Here is a 25359-nt window from a genome sequence, read left to right on the forward strand (position 1 = left end):
TGAGAAAAAAATTTGCGCACCCCCTGACCAAAATACCACGCTACGCCACTGCTTATTAGTATACCACATCAGCAGCTTTATAAGTTGCTAAAAATATTTTTTTTGGTGATTTTTTTATAACATTTACAAACATATTTTTCAACTATCTTTTATGCACTGCTTAGTTTGAAAATAAGTATTGGTTCATAGTTTATTGAAATACAAACCTAAAATAAAAAAAAGTATTTTGTAAATTATAAAAGTATTTAAATGAAAGAATTGTTTCTTTAAATTATTATGTATTCAGACTTCATTAAATCAGGGATCGGCAACTTTTATAGAAAAAGTACCTCGCAGGCCGCAGTTTGCCGACCCTGTATCAAAAGAAAGGTGCTTATTCCCTAGATTTAAGTAGTTAACGCCATAGTTTATAATTAAGAAAAAATACGTTAAATATAGGAAAAATTTCAACTAATTTAAGATTTTACTTTTTTTTTTCCTAGAAAAGTCGTTCAAATTTAAAACTTTTCTACAATTTCGTTAAAATTCCCTGGATTTATCAAAAATAAAAATCTTTAACTTCCGAGTTTTTTGTTTGAAATCTAAATTCGTAAATCTTTTAGGATGGTAGGTATAATTGCCACTCTGTAATAATATAAAAACGTTTTTAGGCTCAAACAATTTAATATAAGTTTCTTTTATTTATCTGAGGATGATGTTTTTGTGTAAGCGCTAGTATTAAGCTCCTAAACAATGTTTATTTTTTTATGAAAACTAGTTTTTGATTAATTGTTTATCTAATAAATCTAGAACAGTTGAATAAACTTTACGTTAGTTATATTAATTAGGCTTTTATATATCATAAAATGTTTCTACTATATAAAACTATGTTTTTAAACGTTTTAATGTTTTAAACTAAAGAAATAACAGTGTTAACAAAATTTTAACCGCGTGAGTCGCCACTGAGAAATTTATTTTATTTTAAACACTTGAGGCGGAAAGCAGCTAGATATGCAAATCAGAGGGCGGTTCATTGACGATAGCAACTATTTCTAAATATAAGCTAACAGTTTTAGAATATAAACTTCCAAATAAAACTAAATACAAATAAACAGTTTTTAACACAACTTTTTAAAGAACTTTATTAAAGAAAATTATGACAATAACTAAAGTGAAGTTATAATAAAAAAAAAACTCAAAGTCGAAACAGAGAATGCAAACATAATAGAGGTCCATCAACAATATAAATAATTTTAAACACACATCTTCCAAACTTACACCTCAGAGTTCTTTTTTTCACAACATTCAAAGTTACTTTCAAAACAAAAAATCACGGCAGCAAATTGAAATCATCTCCGACACTAGCCAGCGGAACGAACGATGACGTAGTGAACTCGGAATATTTTAGTCTATCTGAAGGTTTTTCTCCAGAAGCGCTACTTCTTAAATGGTCTTCTTCTAACTCCTAGAAGAATTTAAATATTAAAAACATTTACTTATGAAAAAAAATCTAAAAAGCTGCTAGTATAATACTTCCAAAAGTTTACAAATATCGCAAAATTAGTTATAAAATAATTGTAGGACTTATCAAAATAAGAGTAGCTTCAAAATATTTCAAATAACTTGCATATATCAAAACAATATTTTTTTTTTCGTGACAATTTTAAATTTTTTTATCAACACTTACATTAAATTATTTGTTATATGTTTCGGTAAGGTGGGTTAAGCACAGAGGTATAAATTGAAAAAAACTATCTAATAAACTTCTTTTGATATATACAAATTATTTGCAGGTTTTTGAAGCTATCCATCAAAAAAAAAGGCTTATTCAGTAAAAACAGTTAACAAATTAAAAAACTAAATTTAATATTAGTATACTGGAATATTTTAGGGTTTATTTAATTAAATATACAGTTAACAAAAGTTTTTCTTAACTGGTGGATGCTATCCTTATTTTTACGAAATTTGCCAATGTTTTTAGCTGTCAAAAGTTATATTACTATGATTTTATAAAACAAAATTTCTCTTTACATATTAAGTATGCTAAAAACGAGTCATTTTTCACTAAATTTCTATAGTTCAAAAAAAAAACTTACAATTTACTATTAATGAGCTTTAAAATAGTTTAGAAACACAATGCATATAAAGTTATGATGATTGTTTTGTTACGTTCTGCCGAGAAAGGACAAGTATAATGAAACTTTATCTAAACAGCTTGTAAAAATTAAGTTTTTTAACGTACTATTATTAGTTTAAAATAATATGATTCATTAAAATTACTAAAAACATTGTAAATTAAAGCAAGAAAAATAGTTTGAATCGTTTTGACAAAACATTTACATAAAAAGTTTAAAGCAAACACAAAACAAGTTTCTTTTTGACAATATTTGGCATCAAACCTTTTTAAAGTGTAATATTTTATCAATGTTAAAATCAAGGCCAATTTACATTTATTTGTATTTTAAAAAACTTCTAAATCTTACTTTCAGTTTCATCGTCCATTCTTTGAACTGAAGGTTTCGGAGCGCGTAACTTTCGTGCTTGTGTCTCGACAGCATGGCTTGTTTCTGACGCGTCATCTTCATAACCACGTCTTCGATCCAACCTGCGACCACTCGGGGATTCAACCTTTCACGTGACACGTGATCGCGATGTATTTGATCACGTGGGTGCTTGTTGCTGGGGGGCGCCGTTTGGGAGTTGGTAGGACACCTAGTGAACATCGCCTGCATGTTTTCGACCTTGCATATTTCTCTCTCTTGGAAAAAACTGCACGCACTGTGAGGTCTCTGTGATCAAAAGTTTTAATTAAATTAAATCATGTTTTAACTGTATAATTTAACTTTCTACATTATTTTCTACTTTTATTAAGAAAAAAATTTAAAAACAAGAACAGTAGAATTCTCAAATTGTTTAATTATTTGTTTCAAACGTTAATAGTATATAAGTTCGACCAACTTTCATTTTTGCCCTTATTTAATTGTTTACATCAGATTACTATTTTTACAAACGTACAAATCATTAACTGAAAACTGTAAAATTTCTACAAAAAATATCAATTATAAAATTAATGAGACAAATCAATATTAATATAATTTGAAAGAATCATAAAATTTTATGCAATGTTGTTTATTTAAGTTATTTATACAGAATTAATTTACCTACAGCAACATAATTAGCTTTTATACGATTTTTATAATAACTGTAAATAAAAGCCTAGCAAATTGTAACTGAATTACTTTAATATTTACTTTAAGTTAAGAAGCCTAAAATGATGACTTAGCTAGACTAAAAATTATCAAAAAAAAAACCTTTTAACTGAACGATAAAAATATTTCAATTAGCTTAAGAGCAATGAAAATGTAAAGAGAAAAAATCCTTCAAGGGCACTCGAAACGTGAAAAAAAAGAAACAGATTTTTCCCATGAGCTCAGATAAGAGAAAAAATCAATAATTTTCCATACACTCTAGTATTTTTTTATAAATTCACTTTCAAAACTCATATAATTTAACAATCAATATCAGATACACAAAAATAAATATATTTCAAAACAGTATGATACTTATAAAAAAAAAAAAGTTTCATATTGAAACAAAATTAAAGAAATTTGACTCAATAAATTAATTTCTTAATTGAAGAAATTATAAAAATTACTATTAGGAGACAAACTAGATTTTGTAAAAATAAACTTAAAAGTTAAACTATAAAAAAGTCTTTAAACCAGGATACAGCATGAGGTGTGCGAACTATCTAAGGAAAATTCTGGCAGAAATCACTGAATTATTTACAAGCAAGGTCTAGCAAACTGATTGCTTTTAGAAAAACTTTTATCAACTAATTTTTTATTTGTTTTGAACTGAAGTATACACGACGCATTCAAGGCAGCTTTAATAATTTTTTTAATTTGTAATGCACTCATTTTATAATTTGCACACGAATCTTTACTCGGTAGATACGCTAACTTTGCAGTAATTTTTAACGTTTTAAAAAACAAAATTTTCAATTTACTTATTCAAAAAGTTAACAGAGCCTAACAACAAAAAAAAATTAATGTATGAGTACCAAAAACTTGCACAGTTAAAGTTTACTTAATGATGTTAAGTTTTTTTAATGTAATTTAAAAGAAGAAGAAACTTGTTTTTAACTTGATCGGAATAAAAAGTTGATCTTATGATTTTACAAACAAAAAACTAAACTTTAAAACCGCGTGAAAAGACGAAACAAAAAATAAATATTTTGTGGTCATAAGTAATTTCACTATGGAAAGTCAGTTTTTTTCACCTCTTTTACACCTTTGTTTCAATGTTATAGATATTTTAGGTAACATAACAATTTAATAATAAACTTTTATTATTATATCATTTATATGTGCAACTATATTAACGAATTTTAAACAAAAGACAAGAGCTCTTCTACACCTGTCCGCACTTTAGGAAATTTTATTTTAAAACTTAGCGTATTTAATTACATCACTCATTTTTATTTTTGTTATTTCTTGTACCCTTATTTATCAAACGCCATTTTTTTTTGTGTTGTTATAAGCTAAATCTAAATCTGTATAGAACAAATCAGCTATTGTAAGTATAAATCATATTTAAAACTTCAAAATCTTTTTCATTGTAATTGTTTTTTATTTTCTATTATTTGTTAATTAATTATCTAGTAATAACACTATACATTTTTTAATTTAATTTAAATGTAATTATAATTTCTTGCATTATTGTATTTTTTTAGTCATCCATCGTCTTATGTTTATTTTATTTTGCAGGCCTGAAGATCCCTTAGGGGTGAAACATTGTTGCCTTTGTGAATAAATAAATTTAAAATTAAAATGTATTCAGTTCTTCTGTAGTTAATATATAAATTTTCGTTCTCACTAACAATTGTAAACTATTTATGACCAAATACTGTTTTTTTTTGTTTAATATCAGTACCTAAACATATTTACCACAATTTTGTACTTTTTAGGTCATCTAACTTTAATAACTTTTGAATAAAATGTCTTATATAAATAATTCTGAAACTATTTGGTAACTTAAGTAGATAGTTTGTCTTTTGATTTTGTGTAAATTTAAACTTTTATTTAGTAAAAAACGACAATCGCTCATACACAATGATTCCAAACTCTAAAAATAAAACTCTAAAACAATAGTTATCAAGTTGAATTTCCACTTTAAAAAGACTTTGCTAAGTTTGCTGTAAGAAGGCTTGTCGGTTTGTGAGCAGGCGAAAACGAGTGGAAAAGTTTTGAATAATATAAAAGAGAAATTTTAAGGAGAAGGAAAGTCCCATTACTTATAGCTGACTCATTAGCCATATGCGCATCATTTTCATACTTCAGCTTAATATTTTGTAACTCGAACAAGTGCTTTTGAATAGTGAATTAATTTTTAGGAACTCTTATTATGTATTATAACTTTATATCGTCTTAATCTTATAAAATGTTAAATATTCAAGTACTACATACATGGTAAAAAAAAGATTACTTAATCTAGTATTTCTACAACTTTTTTAATGTTAAAGTAGAAAATTAAACAGGTTAAGTATTTTAATTTTATAAGAAAGCAAGAATAAAGTTATACAGTTTTTAAAACAAAATACATTTGAAGCTTTTTTTAACTATAAAGTACTTAAAAACCTATTAAAAAACTTATATTTTAAAATAATACATAAATCTAGCTAAATAACAACACTCTTAATCAGAGGAGTTTTGATAAAATATATTATCATAAAACTATCAAGTTAGATAAGATATTATTGTAGTATATAAAATTCTAAGTTATGTAAGTTTTGTTAAACTTAGTCAAAATTTAATTAGTTTTGTAGAATTTGTCTATAAAGATTAACAACTAGCTTTTATCAATGTTTTCATTTTATTAACAAAGAAATACTAAGATATTTTAAAATATGTATTATAAACTAAGAAGCATGTCTTAGTTAAAACATAGATTTTACAACTTGTAACATTTAAAGATAACATATTTTTTATAAGTCTACGTGAAAACATGGTAAACTAAATTAATATTAGTAATACATAAACAGTAAAAGAACTACTGGGAAGAACTAAAAAATAAATAAAAAGACTTATAAAATTAACCCAACTGAAATCACAAAAGTTAATATTAGAACTTGTTAAACATAAAGAAAAAACATATCTTGTATAGAGAAACACTTGAACTTTAAATTTTTTCCAGCGCATTTTTTGTCTTCAAGTAGACTTATAGACTTAAAAAAATAGTATTTCAAAACAGTTTTGTAAATTTGTTAACTTCAAATATAAACTCAAACAACTAACATAAGCGCCAGTAGCTTGGTACGCGGCTTTTCCATGAACTCTCAATACTTCACTTTCGCACCTGACAATCAACTTTTCTCTCTCCACGACTTGCCTCGTCTTCAACTGCCACCTATCTCGCTCCTGAACATTGAACAGCTCCCGCATAACAGTCAGTGTGAGTGAGGCGGGTGGCGACATTAGAGGGCAGTAGTGAGCGGAATTGTACAAGTGGTAACCTCCCGTGAAGGTAAGGTATTTCCAGTATTTATCTGGCGCCTGTCAAAAAAAAAAACCTGAATAAAACAAGATAATTGAAAAAAAAACTGGCAACATTTGTTTAGCAAGTAATTTTTTCTTCTTATAATTTGAGTTTATAGCCATTAGTAATTCAAAGTAAGGCAAAACCATAAAGAACATTTAGTATGGATGTAACTACTTTATTACAAGTATCAGTTTGTAAAACAAAATTCAAAACTATTGTTATGTAACAAAAACTGACTCTTGCGGTAATTGGCTTGATTTTTTCACGTCTAGAAGCAACCAATTGATCGAGTTTCAATCTTTGTTCCAAGTTGTTTAAGCAAGCATCTGTTTTCTTATCATTGGTGTTATTCATTTGATTTTTTATCAACTTTACTTGTTTTTTCTTTCTCCGGCAAACAATATTGGTTGGACTGTTTTAAATAGACATACTTAATATAATAAAAGAAACACATAAACTTAACTATAGTATATTCAGTTTTTTACAGTTAAATTTTACGAATGAGCCATTTTAAACCCAAATATTTATCTGTACACCATTTCTATGTAAGTAAAACAAACCAATGTGTTTTTAATTTGTATTGTCATGTACTTATTCATTGAATTACAAATATACTCTTTGTTTGAATATCAGTTTTTGTTTTGTGACAAAAGTTTTATGGCAAAAATATTTACATTTAGAAAATATTATCTTAATTTTATAATTGAAATATATAAACATTTCTATTGCGCATTGGATAAGCGTCATTGGAATAAGTATACAATGAGCTCATCGAGAACAAATAGGCTTGCCAAAGCCAACACCTTAAACAAACAACCATTGTCAATAATGCCTACAAGTTTATAAAAAACTATTAAGTTTTATTTCGATTCAGATTGACAAATTGTATCTAAAACTATTTTTCACTTTGTATTTTATGTTGTTTAAAGTTAAACTTGTGTTTATTTTATTGCAAGTCTATTTGAACATTTTATATTGTTATTTTAAATATTTTTGTTTAGAAAATGCGCAATAAAAGTATACAATTTTGTCTGACTCCTTAGGTTTTCAATAATGAATTTAAAGACTTCAACTTTCTTATAACAAAACTTCTTCCTATATTTTTTCAGAATTAAAAACAAAACCTCAACAGTCATTCTTGGGTATGTAATATATGATATTCTTTTTTTTTAATTTCTGAAACAAAATTTAATTTTCTTTTATTTTAGTTTCATTATCTTTAATGCATTACCAATAAAAAAATAATTTGTGTGTATGATATAGATTTTATAACTGCTTAAATTACAATTTAAGTAACTAATTAAATTTAAAATCTTATTGCTACCTTTAAAGTAAAGTTTTATATGTTAAATATTTAGTTGTTTAATGTAAGTTAATTCTAAAAAAATGAATTTTTAATTGCAAGATTTATTAGAACTTATAAAAAAAAATTAAACACATTATTAGCGGAGTACAACAAAATTTCTATTCTTTTAGATTATCTATTAGTTATGTAATTTAGTTGTGTATTTTTAAAATTAATAGACTGTCAGTTTTTTGATAAGCTGGTGATGTAAGCTAATATACTACCAATATTTTAAGTTTTTAAACTAAATACCTTCTCCTATAATCTTAAAGCTAAGGGAAATCAAAATTCTATTGCAAGTTCCTAGCAAAGTTCAAATATTTTAAAATATCATGACAAAATAATTTTAAAATAAAACAAAGGAAAAAAAGTAAATAAGTATATAATATAACAAAAACTTGTACTCTAAAATTATAAATGTTAAGTATCTCAACTATCTTTTTGGCATCTTAAAGTTGTTTTCTTTAAAATAGTTGATAGTACAAGAGTTATTGTCTAGGTGTATAACTAAAGTAAGTTTTTTTAATAAATTGACTCTTTAAACTTAAAAAAAATTCTTTTGATGATGACAATATATTTTTAGAGTCAAACCGTAATTTTACGACTTAAGATATTAAAATTGTTAAAAATTCCAGATTTCTCCAGATTTTTTTAACAACTTTTTTTTTAATTCTAGATTTTTTTCAAAATTTCTTAAGTTCTAGGTTTTTCCAGGTTATTTTTTGCCTAAATAGTCAAATTCGAGGTTTTTCAAGTTTTTTCCAGGTTTCAAGGTAAAATGGCAACCCTGCCTTAACCTTCTGTGATGTTTTTTATAGATATAAACTGTAACACGAACATAGAAGTATGAAAACTATAAACAAAAACAAACTTTTTAGTGAGATAATCCTGCAGTAACTTTTGGTACTCTTCGTCGACCAACTTGCGCTTTGCTTTTTCCTTTTCTATCTGTTCTTCTTTTAGTCGTTCTATTACTTCCAAGTAAGTTGGTTGCACTTCTGTTGGTTCTTCAACCGATACATGGGAAGATATTTCTTCCTTGTTTTCATCTTCCAAGTCACTTGCTTGCTCGTCTACCTTCTTTTCCTCAGCAATAATGCCGCTGTCAACTTCAATTTGATCTAGCTCGCACTTCACTTGATCGGTGATTTCTAAGTTTTCAAGTGTTTGTGGCTCACTGATCTCATTTGAACCGGTCAAATCGTAAATTTCTGGCTCAACCTTTATTTCAAGGCTAACTTTTTCTTTAATACTATCACTTTTTTGTTCCGATGATAAACTTTTATCGTACAAACTATTCATGTTATGTTTCGTACTCAAGTTATTAAACTGTTGAGTCTCTTTTTCTATTTTTAAGTGGTTTGTGAATGCATGGAGATTTGGAACATGCATTCCATTAAGGTAAGTGTTAATCTTATCATTACTAGTGCCAACAGGTTTCAAACTTTCCGGTTTTTGTAAATTTTGGTATTTATCTTCCGTGCAGGTATTTGTACTTTTTATTTCAGGTGAATTTTTTGGAATTGAACAAATTAAGTTGTTGGTCATAACTTCATAATTAGAAAACTTTGAATCTGAGTTAGATGAAGAGGTAGTTGGTTTCAGTCTTTCTTCCGCGGTTTTAGGAAAGCTTTGATTCAAGGAACTATTTTCCACTTTGTAAGAGTCAAAGTACCTCGAATTTTTTTCTTCATAGCTTGAAAGGGAGTTTGTGTTCTTTGCATCAGAAAGTAAAGGTTCTTCTGATTTAGTAGCAGATATTTTTCTTTTTTTATCCTTTTTAATCTTATTACGGTCATATGCACGTTTTTGAGTAGTTATTTGGTCCAAAAATGCTGGAGACTCAACCAAAGAAATAGTTTTTTTTGAACCGACCAAATTATTAATGTTTAATTTGTTCTGTGGGGTGCTTTTTTGAAGTACATTAAAAGAAACGTATTGGTTGTCCGAAGAACTGCTAATGTTTTTTCTTCGAGCTTTGTCTTTACCTTTGTGTGCATTGTTATAATCAATACTGTGTTGTGCCATTTTTGATTCTAACTGGGCGACATTTCTAGGTTTCACCGCAACTGGAACATTGTCATGTGAAAATTTAGTGACATTTTTAGGAACGACTTTTGAAGTGAACTTAGTATAACTATAATATTGATCTTGGCGACGAGGTTCATTTTTATATTCGGAGTTTTCGTGGCAAGAAGGTTTAACTAAACCGTTTACGTTGGAGTACTTAACCGAGTTGCTCGTCTTAACATACTTCAAGTCGCTTTTGTTAAGTCGTTTGTCATCAAACACAGTATTTAGCTTTCGTTTGGGTTTTCCAATATTGGCAGTCGCCAACGGGGAAACTTCTGAAGCTTTAGGAGGGTAGTTGCCGCTGGAAATCGAAGAAGAGTTGGAATTAAGTGAGTCACGTGACTGGAATCTGTTTCGTGATATTTGGCGGTCATTTGGGATTCCGTCGTCGCTTTGCGAACTGCTCATGGTTATCGGGCTGGGTAGTCTGGGTGAGTAGTGCTTCGCGGCAGGAACTTTGTAGTTGTCGTGTCTTTTCGATGTTGAGTTGCTCAGTTTACGTCTAAAAGCATTTAGTTGAACCTGCAAAAAATACTTATAAACTTTTTTTGATAATTCTAATCGATAAACACAACTTTTAATAAAAACCATTAAAATGTCTACTCAAAACTTAAAATTATTTTTGTATATTTAAAAAAATGTCAACCACGTTTATCTAAATAAAACCTTAACACCAGGTATATACAGTATACAACTAAACTCAATTACTCAAATCACCTGGTTTCTGTCGTCTTCGCCTGGTGAAAAATTATAAACATCATCTAATCTGGAATCTCGTTTTGTGAGTGGTGTTGAAGTATTATTTACTTTTTTTATTTCCGAACTTTTTCTCTGATTTAACCGACTCAAAGTTTTTGTTTTGTTTCTTCTTATCTTTGGAGTGTTTTTCACTTGGTTTAATCGCTTTCTAAAATTTTGTTTTTCTCATAATTGAATAACTTTATATTTGAAGAACGTTATACATGCATAAAGACGCATTCATTTTTTTGCTAATACATTTAGTTATTACAATGACATATTTCTTCATAAAAACAATAACTTTATTCAGAATTTAACTTTTAAAATACCTTGATGACGATGAAGACACAATCTTTTCATCATCGGAACTTGATGTCATTCCTTCTGAAGATTCCGATAATAAACTTATACTATTACTGTGACGCTGCTGCCGGTTTCGCGCAACAGACTTCCTCAAGTTGTTGCTGCTGACCACGCCGTTGCTGTTTTCTTTGGTTGATGACGTCATCAGATCGTCACTGGAAGAGTCGGAGGGAAACCCCTTCACAGTTGAGGAAGAGGACGAGGAGGAAGAAGAGCTCGATGACGTCACGCTACTGCTTTCATCTGACGACGACACGCACTCGTCCGAATCAGTCGGATAAGCCGCCGTAGCCCCCACTGATGACTCCATGACGTTTGGCGACTTCATCAGCAAGTTTCCGGGCGAAGCTAATCCGGAAAAGCTCTTGCTTGACGTGACGTTCAACTTGGAAGAACCTATGATGCCGTCGTTTTTGTTGAACAACTTCCTCTTTGTAGACTTGTTACAAAGATAATTTTCTTCGCTAGTTTGATGCTTTCCATTGGCTTTCTTTAGAGATCCCTGATACAACCTGAAAAAAAAAACTATCTATGACTTTTAAACTCGGTTTTTAATTTTTATAAGAAAAAAACTAAGCTATAAAGATTTTTTTTAACAACTGACTTATAAAATTTTTCTTGTAAAATTTTCCAGAAAGAAGATTTTATTTACTTGAAACAAATTTTAAGGTTTTTTGGCTATCTGAAACAAGAAAAAAGAAAGTATTGTCAGGGCATTTTTTGTTCAAATCTTAATAAAAAATGATCTTTCAATATTATAAGCAAACATGAGGTGATTTTACATTACTTGCTCGATGGATGCTGCGGACTAATTGAAGCAAGAATTATAAGTAAGTTTTAAACTGTTGACTTTTTATATGAATATTATTTAACCAATATCTTTCACTTTCTAAATAATGTTTTACTGTATCTAACAGTTAATAAGGATATATGTGAAACGTTTATTTTTTATTTTAATAAGCATAAAACACTTTAATTCAATAAGATTTTTGTTACAATTAGTTTTATAACAAAATTTTTTTTTTCTAAACTTGAAAATATTACAATAATTTGTAGTACATACTGTAACTAAAAATATTTTAGATCGTTTATGTTTGTTAAATTCAGAAGGCAAGCAATTTAAAACTGTATAAATAAATGTGGCTAATAAGAGAAAAAAAACAGAGACTAAAGTTTAAACTGTATATGCGTAGTTGGCAAACACCTTACAACATATGCGATAAATAAATATCAGTTGTTAATAACTAACTAGTCAACTATGAAACTGCACATAAGGCTTAACCAACTTGAAAAGTTCTTGAAACTATTTTAATAAAGAAAGACAACCAGCGTTAGACAAAAAATTAAGTATACTGCATGTGGTCATTACTACTTTAAATTAAGACTATCACACTCAAAACTACATTAAAAATTATTTTTTTACGTAAAAAATGCAAAAATTATGTAGTTTTCTATTAGTTTTTAAACTGTATTTAGCGTAAAAATATAAAAATAATGCTAAAAAAATTAAACGTGCATGTGATATTTTTTTAGTAATAGAAAAAAGTTATATTTCTAAACAAAATTTGTAATCTATAACAATATTCTTTATAATTTGTTGTACAACTTATTAGTTTTTTCTTAACCATTTCTTTAAAGGTGATAAAATGTTGTCATCAGTTTTGGAAATTTAAAGATAAATAGTATACTTACATATTGTTACATACATTTTCTAGTACTAAACAAATGTTATATAGTTATTTAATTTTACTAAAATTTTAACATTTAAAAATAAAATTATTGCTACTCTTAAAATGTTTTTTTAAATGAATGGCTTTCTCTTAATTCATTAAAAAATTCTAAGTTTGTTTACATAAAACTGAAATTTATCATAAATATTTAATAAGCTGCTAAATTTTTTGCCTTCTTTAGTTTAATAATGTGACTTATCAACGTTAAAATATGTTTTTCTCAGTTAGATACTTTGTTTGATACATTTGGAAGTCTAAAGCTAAACAGCTTAACACAGGCTAATATGTTGTCTGAGAAACCAGCTAATAATTAGCTTTATGTCGCGTTATTGGACATATGTCAAGTGTTCTTATTTATTATTACTATGTCTATAATAATAAAATTGAGTATATTTCAGCGAGAGGTTGATAAATTGTTATTATAATTTACGAAACTTTTGTGTAGGTGTTCAATTATGACTTGGTTTTTATTTTGCCAAAAGAGCCTAGCATTATATATAAATGTTAGAAGTATATACTCAGTTGTATAACAGTTTGGCTTTTATAGAGAGTTGTTACATAATACTAAAGCTTATAAAAGTGCAGTTGTAAACTTTTCAAGTTATGTAATATAAAAGAGACATAATTATAACTTTATAATAACAGTACAAATTTAAATTTCATTAGTTAGTATCAATTATTAAGATTAATTTATATTAAATATTTTAATTTTATTTATGAATACTGTGAATAGTGTACAGTAAAAGTTAAAACTATTAATATGTAGCTTATAAAAAACATTATTCAATTGGATTATTGTAAATACTAAATAAAATTTAAAATAAAACGAATAAAAAGTTAAGTTGATGAAAAAAAATAAGTACAGCTATATAAAAAAAAATATAGAATTAAAAACACAGTTTTATATAGTGCAGTTATTAAGCCATAAAAGTTGACAAAATGTTTTCTGAAACTTTTATTTTATTTATACATTAAATATATATAGTTTTAATGTATTTTATAAAGTTTGAATCTCCAAAGTAAAGTTGTTTTAAATCTTCTTATAGAGCCTTCTATAACATAATAAATAGTTCAAATACTAAATTATATCAAACTACTTCCTATAACTGTTTTTGTAACTAAAACATTTTAAATAAATACGTTAGTGTTGTAGAAAACTATATGGTATAATGTTAAGCTTTTATAATATCATATTTCTTTTCGAAACTTATTAAAGACTTAAAAAGGTGAAAGTAACAAATGGTTTACCAATTTAGAACAATACAATTTTTCATCAAATAAGTTAGACCATAGTTTAACAATTACTGCACAGTATTTTCAAAATATTTTATGCGCAAAATCGTTTTTTAGTGCAAAGAAAACTGCTTTGCTGCAATTTTTGAGCAGTATTATACTTAAAATTTGTGTATTTGTATGACAATTTAAAAGTATTTCGAACAAAAGTAAGAAATTTTTAAAATTAATATAAAAATCTTTACTGTAATTATACTATATAAGAATAAAACAATTTCATTTTCTATCGGTTGAATGTGTAATAACTTGACAGTTAATTAATTTTTTAATAAATATATTGTTTATCAGAATAAAAATATTTTTCCTGTGTGTTTAACACGTTAATGAACAATGTAAATATAAAATGTCATTCAGTAAAAAAGTACAAAAACTATTTATTTGTTGTATGTTAATGTTTAACTTAAAAATTGACAGCCAGAATTTTTGATAAATTATTATCAATAACAGTAATTATATTAATACAAAAATTTTAATGCTTCAAAAAAATGGCTATCATTTAAATTTATTAAATAGGATAAAAGAATCAATAGGCTGACCTTTAACCACATAATATGATTAAATTTAAGTATTTTTTACTAGTACTAGAACTAAAATTTTGAAAAAGGAATAGTTTTATATAACTTTAAAATCTGTTGGAGTAGTTTATCAAAAAATAACTATGTAATAATTTTCCAGAATGATCAGTATTAAACATGTTTACTTGTAAAAAATAACTTTTCAATCTTATGCTCTTAATTTTTATAAAACACACAACAAAATTAAATTTAACTAAAATAAACTAACCAAGATACTAAATTTTCACAAGGTTTCATAAAGAAGATTTATAACGAATTTAAACATTCCTGAGCTAAATAAATTTATCAAACAACCTAGAAAAATAAAACTATTGTATAAAAATACTTTAATCCTGTACCAAAAATGTAAAATTATACAGGCAAAAACGCAAACTGAAAATTCAGGCTTTGTTTCCGCTGTTAACTCGTGACATGTTAACACTTTTTATCACGTTTATTTCAACTTTTAATACTATAACTCAGTAGAGTTTTTTCATTACTAGACAAAAAACTAGCTTGCGAGCATCATAACTTCAAAGTTATGATTTATGGAAGTTTTCAAATTATATATAATATTATTTTAAATTAAGATATACAAAAACAAAACTTTGATGATTAGTAGTTCATAATATTGTAATCAAAGCTTTTAGGTATATACAGAATTGTTGAAAGGAGGGAAAATATAAGATTTAAAATTGCAATAAATGAAGTAATAAATTTTTTATTTTTTTAAGTTTTTTCAAATTTAAGTTATATACAAGTTTTTTTGAATTCTATAACTACGACTAATGAAATATTTTATGGGACAAAATTAAATAAGCTTAGTAAAACTTGTACAATACACTAAATACCGTTAAAATCAAGTTTAACAAGCATAAGCCTTTTATATTTACTGAAACAGTTCAAGACAAAAGTTGACAAAGCAATAAAAAAAGCACAAAACAAATATGCAGAAACAAATATTATTAACAAAAAGAACTTTTCAACGGCTTTTTATAACGCTTCAATGAGTTTTCAAACATGGCCAGAAGCAATACAACGTCACAAACGACTGATTCTCTCGCTGTATTGTGACATCATATTGCTCTCAACTATTCTACTTTCTCTGCATGAACAGCCACGTACGAAAGCTTCGTTGCTCGATATTTTTCTCTTAACCAATACAAGTTTAAAAAAGTTTTATCTAAGCTTATCCAAAACTTTATCTTATCTTTTCTCTGTTAGCTCAGTCGAACACTTTAAAGAGGCATAAGTGAAGTAGAAATTTTACATTTTGTTTCTCATACTTTTCTAAAACACGAACATTATTTAATTTTTAAAAGATGGCTTAAATTCTAAAGAAGCTTTTTCTAACTTTAAGTACATTCTAAATGTTAATTACTAAAAAACGTCAAATTCTTAAAAGTATATGCAGGATTGCCAAATGTTTTTGGCAAATTTTCTCCAGGTTTTCAAAATTTTTTCCAGGTTTTGAAATTACACGTTTTAGGGTCTATTTTAAGTTTAAAATTAAGTTTAAGATAAAAAAAAACTGTGTTAGATAGTATAATGACATTGATAATATACATTAAAGCTTCTTTAAATGTGTTTTTTAATAAAAAAAATTTTCGTGTTGACATTTTTTTTAAATCTATATGATAAATTTTTTGTGTCAAAATAAAATTTTACTACTTAACATGTAGAAATTGTTTAGAACTCCAGGTATTAATGACTTTTGTTCAAAATTCTAGATTTTTAGTGACTTTTGTTCAAAAGTCCAGGTATTTTTTTAAATTTCTCAAATTCCAGGTTTTTTGGCAACCCTGTATATGGCTTAAAAATTTTTAAACAAATTATTTAAACAGATTTTCAATTTTGAATAATTTTTGTATCTAAACATAAGTTACAGTACAAGTTAAAATTATATATAGACTAAGTTAAAGCTTTTAATCATTGTACAAGTAATCAGCTGTTTATAATTAATGTAGCATACATCATCAAAACTGATTAATAATGTCAATGTATATACCATACATTATAAAAACAACCTTCAACAATTTAATTTGTTTATAAAAATATCAAGTCAGAAAGGAGTGTAAACAATGAAAAATAAAACAATAAGCTGACAAATTTATACAAATACCTAAAAAATATTAATTTTGAATAAAAAATCCACCATAGCTGCATTAATGTTATTAATCACTTTACAATTCTATTAACTTACTATATTAAATGTATCAATTAATTGATTTAGTAGCTTTAAATATATATTTTAAAGTATGATGGCTAAAACCAACAAAAGCTAACTAGAAGTATTGGTAAGAACTATTACAATTATTTGAAAAGCTTGAATTTTTTGATAAAACATACATATTATGACTGTAATAACAACGACATTAAGGCCCTCTGGGAACAATGTTGTGCTGATGTTTTAAATGCGTCACATAAAATACAGGCTCGTTGCTTAAAATGTTACTGGCCATTGAAAAACTAATAAAAAAATAAATTAGAGCTTCCTTTTCAATTTAATATTTGAAATATTTAAAGCGCTTTAAAGGGCAGCTATTGATAATTGCTTACTAAAACTAATGTTTTTTCGCAAATTTGCAAAGGTTAAGTTTCAACAAAAACATATTGCTTCAAGTTCTATACTAAAACTTCAACGAGTGTTTAGCTGTTTAGTAAATAGTTTCTTTAAAGTTATGCTGTCTTCTAAACAGCTAAGAGGAAGTTACTTAGTTCCCTCAAATGTGGTAAAAACAAATTTAAGCGAATTGTTTATTAAAACGCAATATACATACTAATAAATAAAATGAAACAAATTTTCAATTTAAAATATATTTACTTTAACAACTATAATGTTTTTTTAAAGTTTTTCTGAGTAAACATTTGACTTCGATATATTTCAAATACTTTTTTTTTCAAATAACAACTAGGTTTCAAAAAACAGTAAATATAATTTCACGAGACAGCTGTTATGATTAATATGTATGTAGAGTTTTTTCGAAAATATGTTTTTAAATGATTAATTTTTACAAAATGAAAGATGCTTAGCTTAAAAACACGGTTTACCTTTTAAAAACTGTTTTCATAAATATGATGTGGTTTAAAACATTTCACAAAGCAATGTGACTTTTATACCAAATAAACAAAACTATTTTAGGACTAAGTACTTTGATTGAACAGAGCTTTTTATTCCAAATGCTAGTAAAAAATATTCCTTAATTAACTTCTGCAAATTTCTGAACTTTAAACAACTTTTAAATTAATATAAATAATATAGGTACTTGTTTACCAGTAAGTTACAATAGTTAGTTTTTCCGTTTTTCAGATATTTTTAATATGTTACTAAATTATCATTTTGCTAATTTAAAAAAAAAAAACTAAATAGAGATTATAAGTTTAAGTAGAATTGAATATAATATGCTAAGAAAATTCGCCAGAGAAAAATCATAATAAATGATTTATGCTAAAAATATTCCTTTTTAAATATGAGCAAAGTATTACATTTTTTTTTACAACCAAAGTAAAATCGATACTTTCCCTCAATTGAATTAAATGTCAATGATAAGTAGCAAGGCCAACTTAAATATTCTTAATATAAAATATAAAACTAATAATCTTTATAAACCAACTTTTTCTTTGTATTTTATGTACAAAAAAAGGGAGATATAAAGTATCAAAAAAATTTGTACTTAGTTCCTAATTAAGCAAGAATATTGTGCATGCTATTTAATTTTAGTGGTTTGAGTGGTTTTAGAATTTCAACTATCTGATGTATTACAATAAAAATTCTTACTTTTTGCTCTTGTGCAAAGATTTCACAGTTTCCCTCCGAGGAGAAAAAACACTGTCTGTACTGCGTGTCACACCATTTTGATAAGCTTTCGAACCATTTGAATAACTTTTCTTGCCACTTGAATGAAGTTTCAAACCATTTGAAATTGATTTTATAACCTTTCGATTTATTTCAGCACAACTAGACGAAATTTTCAAGCCATTTGAGTTAAATTTCGAACCATTTGGCTTGATTTGCTTGTGACCGAGGTTCTTTTCGTAAATGCGAGACATTTTTTTGTCTTGTGACAAATCAAATGGTTTCTCTCCCTTCAAGTTCTTTATTGTATGGTCAGCACCATTCGACAGCAACAACTTCACAATCTAAAATATTTACGTTTAACCATTTGTAAAAAATAAAATAAATATTAATTTAAAAACATATATAATGATAAATAATATATCCTGAAAAACTTTACTTGGTTAAGAAAGGTTAGTTTTATTATATTGATTAGATAAAATATGTATGAATTAAATAATGAACTTATCAATGTGTTTATATAAAAGTTAAACATACCAACGTGTTATATTCAAGTTTCATAAACAGTTTTTGCCATATATAACTTTTCAAAAAACTCTATTGTAACTACAACAAATAAATCTTATTAAGTAAGGGATAAACTGTTAAAAAAACAAAAAACATTTAAAAAAAGAATTTTGTCGAGGTAAACCGTATCTCCATTGGTTAAACCAACGCATCGCACACAATAAAAATAATAAAAAGGCACATTTTTTAATATTCTAGAAATCATGAAAAACATCAATGGTAACTTTAACTTTATAAAGTTTAAAATTCATATGTGAATTGTTGTTTAATCTTCATTAAGCTTCTTATACACTATATCTAATCTCTCCAAGTGTTTTTAAAACAATACAAATTGTTCTAGTTTTTACTTTATTGAATAGTTCAAAACAGTTACTTTAACAATACTTTTGTGTAAAACTCTTAACTTTAAAGGCGAATTTACTAAAAATTATATTTTTATGGTCATATATTTTTCTATAAATTATAATATCAAGAATCAATAATGTAATTACAAACTAAATAAATTTACAATACTAGTTAAAATATTTCCCTAGTTTTATTAACAATCAATTAATCTAATACGTACGTAAAAACGTCATGAAAATATGAAAATAAATAAAACATGACATTTTTTGCTTCTATTTTTTGAATAAAACTAATCAATAAGTTCTGTTAATAATAAAAATATACTTTATCATAGCAAACTGTAAACTTTGATATATTTAGAAATAAACTTTATTAAGTAGATTTTATAAACATTTTATATTTAACTATATAACTATAAATTTATATATTAAACTTTATTTTTGATCAGTTATCTAAACTAAATCATTGAAAAATCAAATTTAGCTAGTATTTTTTTAATTATTAAAAATATTTAAAATTATTAAAGTTAGAAATTTTCTCATAATTAAACGTAAAAAGCTATACAAACGTCATAGTAGTTGTTATTGACGGCGTCATGAAGTGGTGTGTCATTGTTGTCACCTCCTTTTGGGTTAACATTTGCACCGCACTTTAGCAAAGTGTCAGCTATTGAGAAGAAACCTTTATCACATGCCTCATGCAATGATGTCCAGCCTGAACCAAAAAAAAAAGTTGTTTTATATATTTAAATATATAAATAAAAACTAACTTTCAATAGACAAAATAACATTAAAGCTATTATGGTAGAAAGTTTTAATTTTTGTTCTTTTACAAAAACTTCACAAAATGGCATTAATAACTAACCAGCGTAATCTGCTTGGTCAATATCCGCTCCTCTATCCAACAAATCCTGCACAGTTGCTAGATCATTTTTAAGTGTTGCTAGATGCAGTGGAGTTTCCCCCCTCTCGTTTCTTTTGTTTACCTTGTTGCCTCTTTTCTTAACTGAAGTGTGGGAGGATGAAGGAGAAGAGTTGGTGACATTGTCTAACAATTAAAGTAAGTTAAAAGTTTAAAAAAATGAAATTTCTGTTCATGATGTGACTTATGTATAGGTTTTAAACTAAGTATTAGCTTTTTTAAGTCTAAACTTATACCACATTTATCCAAGTTTTACCAAAAATTACAAGTACATACATTAGTATGAAATAAAAAATAAAATTTAAAAAAATTGAATTTTACTTTTTAAACACCTAAAATAAGCTATTAATTAGAAATTTTAATATAAAATTGAATACTATAACATTAAAAAAAAAGTATAAAAAAATTTCCTAATACATAATTTTATTTAATAAAAGCTTTATACAATATTATAACGCTTAACATTTTTGACTAAAACACAACTGTATAACCAAAAACAAGCTTATTATGTTTTAATGTTAGAATTATTGTCTATCATGTATAGATGAAATGTTAAACTTATTTTGATTGAATATTCAAAATAACTGCTTATTAAAAAATAACTATTAATACTTTTATTTGAAACCAGTAACTTTTCAAGACTATTTTTCACATTGATTTATTTTTTGATAACAAGATAGTTTTGTTATTGAACTTAACTTTTTTGTTAATAACTTAGTTATCATATTCAAGAAACAACTTAATTAGCTTTACTGATGAAACAAACTTATCTTAAAACTTTATTCAAGTTCATGATATTTCAAAGTATTGAAAATGTATTTTGTTAGATTTCTCATATATCTATTACAAAATTATTTTCTACCCGTTTTAATAGAAAAGTTTCAGTGAAAGTTTGTCTTCTATAATGCTGAGTTGAACACTTCATTTATTCTAAGTTTAAGTGTAAGTAAAATATGTGTTAAGGGCATAGGGGGGGGGGGGGGGGTAAACACCCTTTTTTGGTTTTTGATCTTATTTTATATAGTTTTTACTAAGCTACAAGAAGCTTTTTACAGATTTAAAAAATTCAAAATAAATATTGAGATATAGCCGGTCAAAGTCGGAGGCAACAATAGGATCCTTATGGGAGGGGCAAACTAAAACGGCAAATAACTAGAAATCACTAAAAATCTATCTCCTCCTACGTTTTTTGAGATAACTACCTCAAATTTTCAGGAAATGTTCCTTGCAGTATTTAGAAAATTCTGTCGGAACAGAATTTTTAAAAATTACAAAATAAAAATTTTATAACAAAAAAAACAAAAAAAAAAGTTTTTTTTTGTTTATTTTTTATATAAAATTTTTATTTTTCATTTTTTTCAAAATTCCTTCCGACAGAATTTTCTGATATATCAAGGAACATTTTCTGAAAGTTTGAGGTAGTTATCTCAAAAAACGTAGGAGAAGATAGATTTTTAGTAAAATAGTCTATTTTTGCTGTTTTAATTTGCGCCTCCCATAAGGAACCTATTGTTGGCTCCGACTTTGACCGGCTATATCTCAAAAATTAAATTGAATTTTTAAAATCTGTAAAAAGCATCTTGTAGCTTAGTGAAAACTATATAAAATAAGATCAAAAACCAAAAAAGGGTGTTTACCCCCCCCCCCCTATGCCCTTAAGTTAGTTATACTTAAAGCTTCTCTGAAACAGGCTAGTTTCATAAACTTACTTTAGATAAATATATTGTTAAAAGATAAAATGGTTAAAAGATAAATTTGTTTAGATTTTTAGGCTTATATCTGTATTTTATTTATTAGCATAACGCTTTTTTATTCAAAATACATTTTGTAAGCATTTTTAATATTACTACTTAATGTTTACATAGAAATCAATTTACAGTCTAACACGAACCCTGCTCAGTAGACATTTGCAGAACAAGAGCTAGCTGTTGCCTCTCTGACAAAGGACAATTCTTGGAACGAAACTGTTCCATTTGCATGAATGAAGACTTCTTACGTTTTTTCTTTTCATCTGTAATAAATTTTTCACTAATTTATTTTAAAGAGATCAGAAATTAGACAATTTTTCAAAATTTATTCAATTTTTTTTAATAGTCCTAAATAGCAATTCGTACTTTTAGGGTAAAAAAAAAACTTTTATTGCTAGAATATAAAATTAAATTATTTTACATCCCTAAGTAATATTTTTAGTTAACTTGAAAAAAACGGTTATCAAAATAGTACATTGAATTCATGGTTAATAATTAAAAACTAAATAATATTCTTTATACTCCTAAAAACAAATTATAATTAAAACTAATCTTAAGAAAATATTAAGTAATAAACAAATAAAAAAACAACAACAAAAAAATATAATAACTATTTTTTTTTAGTTTTATACAAGCAACTGTTTATACGTTTTTTTCAAAAAACTAAGACTGTTTTAAATTGAATTCTTTAATTTAAACAGCAAATTAAGTTGTCTATACTTGTTTTTAATCAAAAAAGTACCAGTTTAATTTTAACTGTTATTTTTACAACAACCTTTATGTAAAAATGGTTGTGGTAAAAACAGTAAAACTAGTAATTTTTTTTATACGGAAATAAAGTTTCAAAACATACACTTTTCATTTTGATTGTTTTTTCTTTTGATACCAATTGACATACTAGCCATAACAACCTCTTGCTAGAAACTTAACCATGTGTTAACTAGTTTTATATCTGTATAAATAAAACATTACCAAAAATTATGTAACTTTTTAAGTAAAAGAGGTTTAATATAAATTTAAATAAAACAATGATTTCATATTTTAAATACTAAGATTAATAAAAAAAATTTAATAAAAACAAATTATACAGTAATTAATTTGTTTTTATTTATATTCCAGTGAAGTTACCTCACTAGGATCTTTTGTTAACAAACGATTAAAACTATATTTTGAACAGTTAAAAAAAATTTAATTCATTTTCCAACTAACTTTTAATATACAGTTGTAATTACTCATTTTAAGTTTTTATAAAACTTAAAATACAACAAAAATTGCAACAAACAAAAAATTGCTATAGTTTATTCAAACTTCACCAAGAATGTATCTATTAATGTTTGTATTTATTTCCCAATCTAAACAAACAGAAAATAAAATGTTTTGCTATCTATAATATGGTTTGGCAACATACGGTTAAGCAGAAGTCTCTGTCTTACTACTATGTATGTTTAGCTGTGTAAAAGAAATAATATTTATTTTTTTGGTAAAAAGTATTTTGAAATGTTTATTCAATTTTAATTTCAGTACGTAGTACAGTAGTGTTTACTAAATTATCATTTTTTTACTATTTTGCCATAGTTTTTGTGTAAATACACAGCCCAAAGAGACTTTCTATTTAAACAGTCTTGCTTGAAAACACATTTCTGATAAATCTGGCCAACCAATAATAAAAGTTGCCCATCCCTAATCTTTAACCTATACTTTTTTAATAAATTTATTAAAACTTAATGTAACTTTTTTATTTTCACAATCAATTTCTTTTTAATATAACAACAAAAACTACTAACATTATTACTAACCAAAACACTGTATTTTTACTAACAATATGCTCATTTTGTTTTTTAGCTAACAATAAAATTAATTAAAAGTATAACATAAATTTTGTAGTATGTATACTGTATAAAATTAAATTATAGATATTCAATTAAAAAATTATTCACTTAAAATTGTATTGATACAGTAACTAAAAATTTAGCAGTTCAGTATAATTAGTTCAAAATAAAGTTTTAAGTAAAGTAATCAACTGTAATGTATCAAGAGTTCTTTCTTAAGTACATCAAGTAGTTTTTGCATCAAATAACATTTAAAAATCTTTGAGAAATACATTTTTTCAAATTCACAAACAGAACTTAAAAGTTTAATTAAAATATTATAAAGAAACTAAAAACAATTACAGCTAAAAGTAACTCATTATAAGCTCTACACCAGGGTTCAGCAAATCAAAAAAGGACCATTTTTTATGTGCTTAAAAAACATGTTTTTTAATAACTTTTTCGAACAAAAAAATTTTAGGCAATAGATTATTTAAAAAAAAAAATTTTTTTGAAAACTATATTATATGGAGTAAGTTGAAACAAAAATTTTGAATACAGCCCACAGGCTGCATACCCCTGTTCTAAACTTATAAATTACCCTTTTTTTTTTAATTTAATAAAAAAAACTGTTTTAATACTTGGTTACAAATCATAAAATATTCAAAACTAAACATGAATATACAAGTAACGTGATAAAAATATATAAATTTAATACCTAAAGATATAAATTAAAATATACCTAACCCAAATTACAATGACTATAAGTAATAGTTGAGCACGTTTTAGAGCAAAAATATTCTTTTTTATTAAGCAATCACTTAAAATAATGAAAAACAATAATTGTTGCTATTCAATGTCCATGCACCTTTATTTTAATGTTTAGTGTGTTTTTTCAAATCTAAGCTTTATTTAGGAAAAGTATTCAATTTTGACATACAATTTATAAAAACTATGTTATTAAATTTACATTAAAATAATAAAAATAATTTGGCAAGGTGCTTTTTCACACGAAACATTAGAAAAAACATGCATGGACTGCAAAGATTCAACAATATTATTATTTCTATGAGTACTTTATCTTTACTTTAAAATGATATTAATTATATACAAACATCATAAGCTTGAACAGAAAAATTGTAAACATTGAAAAAACTGTTTAGATGTTTCAACTTGGATTAATAAAAGTAAAATAAGTTTAATTTTCAACACATACAATTTTTTCTGATAGTTTTATCAAAATTACCAAGATCTAAAGCTAACAAACCTTTGTAAAGGTCATTTCATTCCAAAGAGCATACTTGGAATCCAAAAAAATTTCTTACTTTACCTAACACTCTAATATTTTACTAAATAATTTAAAAGCTAAATAATTAAAAGCTTAAATAAAAAACATATTCATTTGTAGTTGTATTAATTGACTTTAAAATTTTTAGATAAAGTATTGGTAACTGTGATGTTGCAAACATAAATTTTATACTACAAATGTTATTAAAAGTACTAGACTATTTAGTTATTTTTATATTGAAAAGGATAAAGTTTTTGAACATGAAAAACAA

The 25359-nt window shown here is 25.7% G+C and overlaps 1 protein-coding gene across 1 annotated transcript; it reads right to left on the reverse strand.

Moving 5' to 3' along the window:
* Window positions 1–978: 978 nt before the first annotated feature.
* On the reverse strand, window positions 979–25148 carry LOC145833704 (uncharacterized). Its single transcript, XM_082940853.1, has 13 exons — window positions 25068–25148; window positions 22846–22944; window positions 22136–22255; window positions 20188–20370; window positions 19892–20037; window positions 18394–18755; window positions 11005–11550; window positions 10655–10844; window positions 8736–10459; window positions 6757–6931; window positions 6276–6533; window positions 2463–2768; window positions 979–1444 (listed from the first exon to the last, which is right to left on the reverse strand). Exons 2-13 carry the CDS (start codon window positions 22895–22897, stop codon window positions 1310–1312), a joined length of 4197 nt encoding a protein of 1398 aa, XP_082796979.1. The 5' UTR covers window positions 22898–22944; window positions 25068–25148; the 3' UTR covers window positions 979–1309.
* Window positions 25149–25359: the final 211 nt, after the last annotated feature.

Source organism: Thalia democratica, chromosome 4 (genome assembly GCF_965202585.1).
Source record: "Thalia democratica chromosome 4, ktThaDemo2.hap1.1, whole genome shotgun sequence".
NCBI lineage: Eukaryota > Metazoa > Chordata > Thaliacea > Salpida > Salpidae > Thalia > Thalia democratica.